The following is a 12820-nucleotide window of genomic DNA, read 5'->3' as shown; positions in this document are numbered from 1 at the left end:
AGATTAAACAAACAATAATACAAGTAAAAGAGAAGTAACAGAGAAATCTCAATAGATCGATACGTATCTGGAATTTATAAAGAATTATGGTATTTTGAGAAAGAATAAAAACGCTTCGTGAATGTGGATGATTTAGTTGACCAAAAACAAGAGAATGTGGATGATTTAGATATATTTATATATATTTATAGTAATTGAGAGATTAAGCATAATATATATTTGTACACATCATACCGACAAAAGATTGTTGTCCATTTTACCGGTAAGTGCGAGCGCTTATGGAATTCTCCCGTAGCACGACTCCTTACTAATCAGACTTAGGTCTAGCTTGGACAATAGATAATAAGAAGTCAAAACTTGAACTTGTACAATAATGTTCTCTCTCCCGTGGTTAAGTTGAAAAACAAAAATGCACCTTTTCATAAGCTTAACCAAAATATGTATAAAAGCTTAACAATGTAGAGAAATGATATGTTCTGTGGAAATTTACAAAAATACAGAATTAAAAAAAAATCACATATTCAGGGTAATAATCGAAGTAGGAAAAGGCAAATACATAAAATCGGCGACGTTCGTTCTAGTTTCGTCTATGCTGCCGGAGCTTTAAACAGGTTTCCGAGCAGCTACTTGTTGCCAGGCCTGCGGGCGAGAGGCTATGCTCTCCTTCGACCTTACCAAAGGAGGAATGCAGCTCGATCCCAATCCCAGACGACTTCATCCGGGAGCCAGAGACGCGGATGCACGAGCTGGGAGGATCGTTTGGTGCTGGTCCGTTATTCGAACACGACGGGCATCGACGTGTGGGTGCTCAAGGACTACACGAGCGGAGAGCGGACCAAGAAATGCAGGATCCAGACGGGCAGGCCCCCCCGTTTGTCAATGGTCGCAAAATTTTCTGGTTGGTTTAGTACGATTCTCGATATGGGGGAATTGATAACTTTCAGTGAAATTTACCATTTGTCAATAGCCGTGGACTACCAATCTTTATGAAATGATTGCTATAACCCAGAGAGCACCGCATTCATGTCTCTAAGGGTCCGAGTCCCACCCATTAATCACCTCTAATTGCAGATGAATGATCATCCAAATTAACCTCCAAATTTTACGGGAAAATTTCATAATTGCTCACACTCACTAGTAAAACGGACAATATTCTTTTGTTGGTATGATATGTACATAAAGGTCAATATAACAAATATATATTATGCTTAAATCTCTCCATCGTTATAAATATTTATTGAAATCATCCACCTTCACAAAGCGTTTTTATTCTTTCTCGAAATAATATAATTCTTTACATATTCCTTATATGTATCGATCTATCAATATTTTGCAGTCTCTCGTGAGCTTCATTGGTGAATTTCACAAAATTAATGGTGGCTGCTAGAGAAAACAAAGGTCGACGATTTCTTTAACCCCCCCTGCAGCGGAATGCTTTTAGTGATCCAAAAATTAATTTTGAGTAAATTTATCACGTGTTTACCAATTAGGCGTTTTTAGTAGTATTGACCCTAATTTTAAATGATTTCTTTTATTGTAAAGCTGGTCGGTGGAGAAAATTTCTCCGCATGCGGCTATCATTACTGTCGGTGTATTAGTTAATGAAGTGTTCCATAATTACAATCAACACATCACCAGTGACTACGGTCGTGTGCGGAGAAAATCATCTCCTTTGGTAGTGTTTTTACGAATAATCCATTTTCAAAATATTATGAGAATGCGTTTTGTACTATACTTTTAGTTTATTGCTATATTTTTGTCTTTGGTGTGAAGTTAGGGAAGAAAAGTAAATTCCTTTTCAAATATTTAAGTATTGTTCTCGACCCATTTGGATTTTGAAATTTACGAGATCGAGATACCTGATTCTGTACTGCACATTGCAATTTAAGAAATCCATTATACAGGAACATCAAGAGAAAATTATTGCATATGTATATATGTGTGTGTGTGTGTATAGCGACTCAAGTCTATGTACGTCGTTGATTATGGGGCCTCAAGACTTAATTTAGTCAGCATGTTATATGAAAATATTTAATGTTGTCCATAAACTCGAATTATTGTAAAAGTTTATGTTTTGCTAATTAGTATCTATATTATCAAAGCTAGACCTAAGTTTGATTACTAGGAAAGAGACTTGGACTTGTGCGATGAAAAATTACCAAGAAAGAAACGATCGAAAAATTTGATGCTTCGTACAAGCTCCGCCAAGACTCGATGCCTGGACCAGCCCCCAATCACAGTTACCATATCAAATAGGCTCTGACCAAATACATATTGACTCGATAGAAGTAGAAAGTGTTGTCGGATTCGTGTCCATGAATCCAATGCAATTGAAATAGTTGGTCACGTCGTGTCCACGTGATCAACGTCTAAGTATGACTGGAGTCCACATTGACCTCATCTTGGCAAGAACTTGCTCAAGAAGAGAGTGAATTCTTCTCGATTGAAATGTAAATGTACATGTGCTTTGAAAATTACTTATATCGGTCTATAATCTCATAAAATAGCGAACTACTAGTTGAATGCCCACGGTATACCTGGATATATTACTTAACTGGAATTCTAATGGTAACTATTTGGAGAAAGTTATTTTCTAGATTGGCCATAGAAGGAATATGAAAGATTGCCGATAAAAATAAATAGACAAAGCCATTTTTATATGTACCTTATTGACTTTTTAAATTTGAATGAGTTCATTTAAGTTAAAAGAATTCAGGCAAAGAGTCCGCACGCATGCACCATGGACAGCTTGTCCCTTGGCTTCGTCACTCCTATGGCAAACCAACGAGGAGACGTCCCTCCAGACCATTGTACTGAATATTTTCATATAATCTAGATACTAATTTGAATATGTACCATCACTCCTTCGGCGAACCGACGAGGGGACCTCCCTCCAGGACATCGCACTGAACATTTTCATATAGTCCAAGTATTAGTTTGAACGTGTACAAAAAGTTTAGGGACCACATTGAATAAATTAAAAGTCCAGAGACCACATTGTATAGTGGGCTAAATTTCAGGGAACACGTTGAACAAATTTAAAGTCTAGGATTACATTGCACATTTAGTCAAAATTCACGAACTATTTATGTCATTCTACCTAAAGTATTTTGTGGTTTACATATTTTATTAAAAGACTAAAAAAATTTTTGGAGTGATATTTACATTTGATCTCATATTTATTAGAATAGGAACTTTCGCCGATTCAAGGACTAGTTGTGCCACTAATTTAAAAACAAGTACCACTTGATAGATGTTTATTTTCCTCTCCATTTACAAAAAGCTCATGTAATGACTTGGTTCTCTCGGTCCATTGCTTAACCGAAAGCATTCCCCATCTCCTTGCCGAAAAAGAAAAAGAAAAGAAAAGAAAATTTCCCTGTCCTCCTATAGAAGCGATGAGATTGTTTTCATATTCTAGTATTTTCACTACAAAATATCCACAGGTGCTTGAAAATAAAAAGGTAGGCTAAAGCATAATCATTGGAATTGTTCACTCTTTTGACCAAAAAGATGAGACTCAACAGATGTCTCTGGCTTCATCAGAAAGAAAAGAAAAAGGGATGCTTTGGAATATAAGCTTTTCCTTCTTGGACCACTTCCCCCCATCTTCAATCCATAGATGACAAATTGAGCTTACTATACTCACTAATTGCCATCATGAGTTTCATAATTAAAAACTCCGTTCGTCACGGCTTGATCTACATTAGGTTAATAATTTTCGGCAGGGCCCGATACTTTAGGAGCAATCACAAAACTAATGTTAGATAAAAATAAAATAAAAAAAGACCGTGGGCCACTAAATGCTTAAAATGACTAAATTGAAATCCCATCGGAATATCAAAGAAGAAATAGAGCGAATTCCCATTAAAATTTCCAAACCAGTATCCCGCGGAACTATGACACACCTACTCCAAACTAATTTTCGACTTAATAAACATCCCCAATCACTACCCATTGATATAATTACTCAAAACTAATTCTCCTCTCACAAAAAATTCAAACCGGTACCCAACGACACATTCACCCCAAATCTACCCCGTTAGCTGGTTGGGTTCCGACGTGGAGAATAGATTTGAATCGGGGATACCAGTTCAAGATTTCTCGTGAGACTTAAATTCTTCGAAATAAATGTACTATGGACTGTTGGTTTGAGATTTCTAATGGATAACCCGAAAAAGCATTCTAGAAGCACCCAAATATTTGAACTTTCTCATTTGCAGCTGCCCCTGCCCTTGTTCAAATTTGCTTTATTTGGGGGACAAAAGGCAAATCAAAATGCCCAATTTTTTTTTTCGTTGGCGATTTATTTATGTATTGGCGCCACGAGAAGTTTGAGTTATTGGTGTAGCTGCATTGGAAGTTCGAAACTGCACTGACCTTTTTGTTTGTTTGTTTGTTTGTTTGTTTTTACTTCCCCCGTTTCTTTTTGGATGCCACTCCTCCTCCAAAATGCGCCAATCGAAACGAGAAGCAGGGAAAGGGCAAAGAAAGGCCAGCAAGAAAGACAGACACGAACATCGCACCCGATGGTTGTACTGAGTAGCCGACAAATTGTGAGCATTCAATTTGAAGGACAGTGCGGACCCCCGCTCGTTCTCTCCCTCCTCTCCCGCGCAATCAGCTCCATAAGTTAGATCCCAAACCCCTCTAACTCTTCTTTTTTTTTTTAAAGGATAAAAAGGCGAGGCGACCGGCACTGGCACCGGCGACCCTCCCCGAGAATCATCGAAGGAGCTACGCACTGATTATGCAATGTTCGGTTTGAGTCATGAGTATTATGCTTCCCCGGTGACCCAAAATTCTGAGTTTGGTGAATTATTACCATAGCTCCAGCGGGATGATGAAAGTTGGAAGGCCTCTCCGTATCAAATATACTGCAACTAGGCAACATAACATGAGATGTTCGGAGATCCGCAAGAGTTTTGGTGGTAACTTGGCTATCTCGAAAGGACACCCCGATGTGCATTTTAGATTCATCATTACAGAATGCGTCACAATTGAGTTGCCGCTAGCGGAACTCGTCCAAAATTATCGCATCGCACCACTTTTGAGTATCGTAATCAACATATGATATTTTTTTTTGTTCGAAACATATGACATTGTAAAGGCTCTCTTACGAAGCAAATAACATTTTTAATACGGGCTGAATTACAAGAACCGTGTCCAAGGTCTTCCCTAACTTTAATTTCATGCTTTCGATTAGAAATAAATACTTTTCATTTCGTAATTTTGAAGGATTTTTTTTATTGTAAATTTCGCCGGTGGAGAACATTTCTCCACACGCGGCTCCCGTTACTGTCAGTGCATAAAGTTCGTGAAGTGGTTCATGATTACAGTCAACACATCGCCAATGATGCGGTCGGATGTGAAGAAAATCTTCTCCTTCGCTAGTGTTTCCACGAATAATCCATTTTCAAAAATATTAGGAGAATGCATCTTGTAATTTGCTTTTAGTTTATTACTATATTTTGTTGCCTTTAGTGTGGACTTAGGGAAGAAAAGTAGATTCCTTTTCAAATATTTATTTAAGATATATTCTCCTCAACCCATCTAGATTTTGGAAATCATGAGATTGAGACGGTTTGTATTATACATTGTGATTTAAAAATTCAAATACACCGTGACATTGAGGAAAAAGTATGACGTTATATATAAATAAGTTGATTTGTGATTATAAGAATTTTGTCAACGGTTGAAATTTGTCGAGACATAAAACGGAGCACAGCATGAATACGAACAGAGGAACTCCACCCTTTATATTTGACCCAAAAAAAATTTCCAACTTTTATAGACTATGCAATGCCTCCACACAAGCAATCATATTGGTGCACCTAATATTTTTGGAGAAAAATAACACAAATGGTCCATGAACTTTGGTGCAATGAGGTTCATAAACTTTTAAATATTTAACGTGGTCCTTAGACTTTAGCCTAATGTGCAATATCGTTCCCATTGAATATTTTCATATAGTTCAGGAACTAGCTCGAACATGTATCAATAGTTCAGAGACCACACTGAACAAATTGAAAGTTTATGAATTATATGGAAGTGTTGGTTTGAGATACATAATCCCGAAATTGCTGCAACTCTTCATTACCAAATAGTGTATAGAGTTAGAGAAACTCAAAAGGCACATCAGTCTCTTTAAAAAAATTTCCTAAAAAGGATTTTACAACTCAGCAAGTTCAACAATTTCTCGGAATAAACTCAATAGCTATTAAGTACTTACTGGTTAGGTACCATAATAGCCATTTCCTATTACGCTCAAATAGGAAATTGGCCTCAGCCAGTCATGCCTTTTCCTGACGAATTCAAAATTTGAAGACCGCAGAGGTTTGCTATTTTGAATTAAATCTCCGAGTAGTTTGCAGTTAAAAGGTAGTCCCTGAAGGGCTTGAGCAAGAGGTTCGCCCTTCCTACTATCTTTATGATAGAACCTTGTGTACCTAATCCAGTTCCTGAGGAACCAGACCAAAAAAAGTTAGTTATATTGCCCTTTCAGATCTCCAGCTACTTTCCTTCTTACGCTCAAATAGGAAATTGGCTCCAGCCAGTCATTTATACCAAAGTTCAAAGATTATTTGTGTCATCATCCCCTGTTTTTTCGAGAAAATTAACATGCAAATTTGTTTTGTTTATCCATAGATGGATAAGAAATCCAAAACCGTCCAAATGCCAGAAGAAAAAAACTTAGGACGGTTGTTAAATTTTACTAGCCTCTCAAAAGAACGTCAAAACATTTTTACAAAACTCAATATCGTTTGGATACATGAAACGTGTATCCGAAGCCTTTTTTATTATTAAATTCTCTCGCATGGTGAGCGCCTTAAATTTTGTTTTTTTATTTTTTACAATGGTGAAGGTGTAATAAAAAATAGAAAAATAAGTTTGAACTTTGGAATAACTAGAACTAGAAGGAGAACTAAGTTTTTGTCCACAAGGAAGGAACCTCCCAACAAACGTTAGCGAATGATGGTGGGTCGTGTCCGACCCCCCGTTGATATTACCGATACCAAGAAATGCTCGCTTTCTCTCTCTATCTCTACTGTAATAACCCCAGTTTCACGTTCCACCTCCTTCTTCTTGTTCCCTTTCTCTCTCAGAAGTTCATCCACGAACCCAATTCGAGCCTCTCGAATGGGTCAAGCTCCTTCTTCCTGTTCCTCTTCCTCCTCGGCCACCGCCACCGTCGACAGCCATGCCCGCGACGCCCCCGCCCCCGCCGCCGGCCGTGCCCCCTGCGACCTCACGCTGGGCCTGCCCGACGAGTGCCTCGCCTCCGTGTTCGCCCTCCTCGGCTCCGACGACCGCAACTCCTGCTCCCTCGCCTGCCGCCGGTGGCACCTCGTGGACGCCAAGTCGCGGCAGCGCCTCGCCCTCCACGCCCGCTCCGAGGCATCCCCGTCGCTCCCGCCGCTGCTCCGCCGGTTCAGCTCCGTCTCGGTGCTCTCCCTCAAGTGCTCTCGCAAGCTCGTGAGCCTCGGGGACGACGCCCTCGCCCGGGTCGCGGCGTCGCTGCCGTCCCTCAAGAAGCTCAAGCTCAAGGGCTGCGTCGACGTCTCCGACGACGGCCTCCGCGCCTTCTCCCTCCGGCGGCCCCCCGCGCTGGAGAAGGTCTCGCTCGCCGCGTGCGGGTTCGGCGCCCGGGGGATCGTCTCGCTGCTCCTCAACTGCCCGTCGCTCCGCGACCTCACGCTCAAGCGGCTGCGCAAGCTCGACGCGCAGAGCACCCCTCTCTCGATCGACGCGTATTACGACGGCGACGACGACGACGACCATGCAGCGAACGACGCGAATGCGCCGAAGAAGAAGAAGAAGAAGCAAGCGAACTTTCAGCTGGAGCGACTGTGCATCAAGGACCTGCACAACGCTCGCCTCTTCATCCCTCTTCTCTGCTCGTCGAAGCCATTGAAGAGCCTCGTCGTTTGCAGGTAAATGCTAGTACACGCATAATTTTCAACACCCATCTTCGATTTGACACGAAACACGACCATGCAGTTCGAAATGATCGATTAGAAGGGCGACGGTTTCGAATCAATCCATTCCTGTGTTGCAGGAGCTCCGGAAATTGGGACAGAGTGCTCGAGAGCCTCCGGCTCCGCGGAGAAGGAGGAGCGACCGCCATCGCCGAGATTCAAATGCAGAACGTGCAGATGGGGGATTCCGGCTTGACCGCCATCGCCGGTTCGTGCCCCGATTTGGACACTCTGTACCTGAGCCGAGTTACGGATTGCTCCGACGAGGGCCTGTCGGCGATCGCCAGCTCCTGCAAGAAGCTGAGGAAGCTCCACATCGACGCGTGGACCCGGTTCGGGGGGCGAACCATCGGCGAGGAGGGGATCGCGGCCCTGGCCGCGAAATGCTCGCGCCTCCAGGAGCTCGTCCTGATGGGCGTCCCGGTGAGGGCTCCTTCCCTCGGGCTGCTGGCCTCCAACTGCCCGTGCCTCGAGAGGGTGGCGCTGTGCAACACGGACTCGGTCGGGGACCGGGAGATGGAGGCCATAGCGGCCAAGTTCGGGGCGGTGAAGAAGCTCTGCATCAAGAACTGCCCGATCACGGCGCGGGGCATCGAGGCGGTGGTCGCGGGGTGCGCGAGCCTGGTGAAGCTGAAGGTGAAGAGGTGCCGGGGGATCGGCCAGGAGAGCGTGAGCCAATTGAGGGCGAGGAGGGGCGGGCTGGTGATCTCGGTGGACGCCGGGTCGTTGGTGTTCGACGGGGCCGAGGGAGGAGGGGCGGGCTCGGACAACGAAGGAGGAGGAGGAGGAGCAGGAGGGGACGAAGAAGGGAGGACGAGGAGGAGGGGAAGAAGAAGGGACGATGCCGGCGGCAACGGAGGCGGCAGCGGCGGCAGCGGTCCGGCGGCCGCGAGGACTAATGCGACGCATGTGATATGCAGCAGCAGAAGCGCGCTTCTGTTGAGGTCCAAGTTCGGGAGCAGGAACGCCTCTCGTGCTTGATCCGACCAAAATCTTGGATTCGTTTTTGGTTTCCTTTTAATTTTTTCCACAATTGAATTCCCTTTTCCTCCTTTTTTTTTTCGATTAATTTTCTTTTGTTCGAATTTTTCGATTAATTCAAAAGATGCTTCGTTTCCTCCGAAGCTGCTGAGAAAAAATTCGGGCGGAGTTTGAGATTCGAATGTTTGGATTTTCAATTTACATGCAGGTTTTTCTGATTATTGGTTACGACGTGTTCCTAATCAGAATTCGCAACCTAACCACAAACGCCGCCCTAATCATTTTTATGAAATTTGAAATTACTCATTTCGCCGGTTTCGAAATTGGAATGCTTGGTGGACTGGTTTTTTGGCCGGGTTAATACCACAAACAACCCTAAATTATACCCATTACTGTGATGCAAATATTCTGAAATTCTTTTTATATCACTAAAAACTCTAAGCTTGCCTATTGTAAAATTTAACCTCGAATAGATATAATTGAAATAAATGGTATATATATTATACATGTATAAGTTTAGGTTTTTTCGTGACTAAAAAAAGAGTTAGAAAGTATTTGTGTCATAGTAGACTAGACAAGTTTAGGGTTTTTGATAAAAGCTGGGAATATTTGTGTTACGGTGAACGTGATTTGGATTATATTTAAGGATTTTTCCATTTTCGAACTGGTTAGTGAACAGGTTTATGAACAAATGACAGCACCGTGGGGCCCGATTCCTTTAGCAGAATGCCAATGTCGGAAGGGGACAAGGAGATAAGTAGGTCCTTTGTCCAATGTCCGTGCCTTTTCAGGAATTGTACGGCTACGTTTCACATTAGTACCTCAAAGGATCGAGCCTTTTTGTAATACCTTTGTTTTGTCCTGAAGGTCTTGAACTGTCCGTCGGGGCTTCCTCCCAAACCAAAACAACTTTCGCTTTCAAGCGCATGGAAGTAGTTAGTTTCGGCTTCCCTCTGTCTTGGGCTCATTGACTGGAATTCAGCTCATGGTAATGCGCCACCTTATTGATGTAAATAGATGGGGTCGATGCCGAGGCCCGGCCCAGATCCATCTTCGGCCTCTGCTGGGATCGATGGGTCTGATTCGGATCGTGGAATCGATACTGTTCTCGATGTGACCGGGCTAAATCCGAATACGACTTCTTTGTGAGCCGTCTTTTGGCCCAACATGGCCCGTGATGGTCTTGTGCCGGGCCATTCCGAGGGGCGGGTCGCCTCTGGGCCCTGTGTGGCCCAGAGTGAATGGGGCAAGGGCCGGCACAGCCCATTACCGCCGCATGCTGGCCATGCCAGACACGGTCCGTTACGCTAGTAGGTTTGGTTGAACACACATTCCATGTTGGGACGCACAAGGGACCCATGTTGTTTGGCATCTAGAATCCAACCACCAAAACTAACAAAAGGGTGCATCGCGCCCTTGGATATGCTTAGGGCTTGTTTGATAACTTGCCAAATAGTGATTGATTATGTTATTTTGTTTCCAGAATAATTTTGGGAACAGAAATCCGTTTGTTAAATTTTTTGTGCCCGGGCAGAATTAATTTTGGAATAGAATCAAGAATAAAAAAATAGTAACTTCTTAATTCTGGAATAATTTTTTCAGAACTAATTTTTCTTGGTTTTTTTCGTTTTTTTGGTTGCTATTATTTTTCGGCCCCGCCACCCGTCGGCGACCGGCCACAAGCCAGGGCCGGCAAGGGCGGCTCGCGGCCTTGTCCAGCCAAGGCGAGGCCGACCTCGCCGTCGCCACCCAGGTCCGTGGCGACAGACCTGGGTGGCGACGGCAAGGGCGGCGGCGAGGGCCGCGACGCCCTCGCCGGCCTTGGTCTGTGGCCGGCCGCCGGCGCCGGCGGCAGGCCATGGCCAAGAAAGGAGGGGGAAAGAAAAGAAAAAAAAAGAAAAAAAGAAATAAATATTAAAAAATTCAAAATATTATTAATAAAAAGAAATTTTGGGTAGTTACCAAACACATTTCTGTTCTTTTTCTATTTTAAGAACAAAAATTTTGGGCAGTTACCAAACGCCTTCAAATGCTTAGAAATTATTTCCGGGTACAGAACAAAAAAGAATCATTTTTGCTCAGAATCAGATTCTGGACACAGAATGGTTGTCATGCGCAGCCTTAGCATCCCGCTCGGACAAACACAGATCCCAGGTCACATCCATGGGCATATCCGAGTTTGACCGGAATAAGAACAACTTCGCATGCTTGAGATTCATGTCACCACCTTCAGTGATTTTGGACGGGTCGTTACTTGGATCGAAGCAATGGACCTAGCAGGAAAAATGTGTTAAAAAGTAATTTTTATTGCTCGTTTGTGGGAGGTTTTAACGGGGTCAACATAAAATCCATCTTTAATCTTTACTTGAAGAATAATATTTTGGGAGTAGAGACTTTCTAACAGCAGCCGTGATCTTCCGTATTTACTATGGGCTGTAAGTCTAATCAACCACATGAGTTTTTTTTATGAATGAGAAGGTTTTTATTTTTTGTGTACTTTTGTTTGGTACCCAATTACCTAGAACCAATCACATACTTATCATGCATGATGCAAATTTCGAGGGGCCTTCGAGAGATACCGACCTTGATCGTAATGGGTTATAACTAAACCTCTCAAAATGGGTAAAAAAATCCATATCTTAACTTATATATAATGTGACATTCCGAATTTCGACCCCTTTTTGGGATTTATAAAACGTGTAATTCGTCAGTGTGCTTATAGTAAAATCTCGCCCGGGAACTGATCACTCCCGGTTATTGTTTTTAAAATTGAGATTTCGCTAGAATCGCATTCGATCGAATTTGGCAGTTATTTAGAGCCCAAACTCTGGTATCGAATTTCTCGGAATTCCGGAACGAATTTAATTGGACGGTGTCGATATTAGTATGGCCAATCTCAATATTACCTGAGATACGTGAAAAATAAATTTTTTATCGGGTGCGAATTTGGACTGGTAGACCACCCTCGCAGTGTGTTTTTATTAACACCATTTTGGCCAAATCCTAAAAATATTAATTAGGATTTTTCGGGGACCGTCGGATCGTTTTTGGATTTGAATCGTGGCCGTTGGATCGCGATTATTACGATTTGACCTTTGCTTTTTCTCTCTCTCTCCTCTTTTTCCGCCGGTCTCCCCCTCCCTTTTTGCGTGTCTGACCACCAAACCCCCCCCACCTACCTCACTAGCCCCATCATTTCCCCTTTTCTTCTTCTTTTTCTTTTTCCCTTCTTCTTCTCCTTCGCTGGTCTTGCTTCTCCCTTGCTTCTGCTTCCCGTCGGCTACTGCTTCTGCTTCTTCATTTTTGCTGCCGCCGACTAGCCCTTCTCGCCGGAACCAGCCACCCGCCATGCGTCGTCCACCTCCGCCGCTCGTCACCATCGTCCCAGCTGCCGGGGCGCCACCCCCCTAGCCCTCGTTTCCGGCTGTTCTCCCAGCAAGGCGCGAGCAGCGCCCCTCGCCGGAGCCGATCGCGCCTCCCGTCAGCCCAGCCGTCATCCTCCCCGCCGCGAGCAACCGCCGCTGTCCAGTACCCCCAGCCGCCACCATCGGCCGCCATTCCCGCCTGGAACAGTCCCAGGCTGCGCTGGATCAGCCCCACAGCAGCCGCGCTCGTTCGTCACCCGTCCGTCTCTCGTCGGACCGAGCTCGCCCTTGCCCAGCTCCGCTCGCCGCCGTGCACCGCCGTCTTAGACGTCATCGACGTTGTCCCGGCTGCCGAAACACCGCCATCAGCCGTCGTTCAGTCCTTGAACCAGCCCCGACCAGCCACTACGGGAGCTGTCTCCCCTCGCCACGCCCGTTCGTCGCTCACCGGAGCATCCCGAGGACACCGCGGGCCGCCCTCGTCGCTGCCGTCGT

The 12820-nt window shown here is 44.1% G+C and overlaps 1 protein-coding gene across 1 annotated transcript; it reads left to right on the top strand.

Moving 5' to 3' along the window:
* Positions 1 to 7098: 7098 nt before the first annotated feature.
* Positions 7099 to 9032, top strand: LOC115668678 (F-box protein SKIP2-like). Its single transcript, XM_030590088.2, has 2 exons — positions 7099 to 7934; positions 8060 to 9032. The coding sequence occupies exons 1-2, from the start codon at positions 7141 to 7143 to the stop codon at positions 8958 to 8960; spliced, it is 1695 nt and encodes a 564-aa protein (XP_030445948.1). The 5' UTR covers positions 7099 to 7140; the 3' UTR covers positions 8961 to 9032.
* The last annotated feature ends 3788 nt before the right edge of the window (positions 9033 to 12820 follow it).

This window comes from Syzygium oleosum, unplaced genomic scaffold (assembly GCF_021117445.2).
Source record: "Syzygium oleosum isolate NSW1041296 unplaced genomic scaffold, Sole_v2.1 Sole_v2.10, whole genome shotgun sequence".
Lineage (NCBI taxonomy): Eukaryota > Viridiplantae > Streptophyta > Magnoliopsida > Myrtales > Myrtaceae > Syzygium > Syzygium oleosum.
Note: the sequence above shows the minus strand (reverse complement) of the source record. Positions and strands in the feature narration are given on the sequence as shown.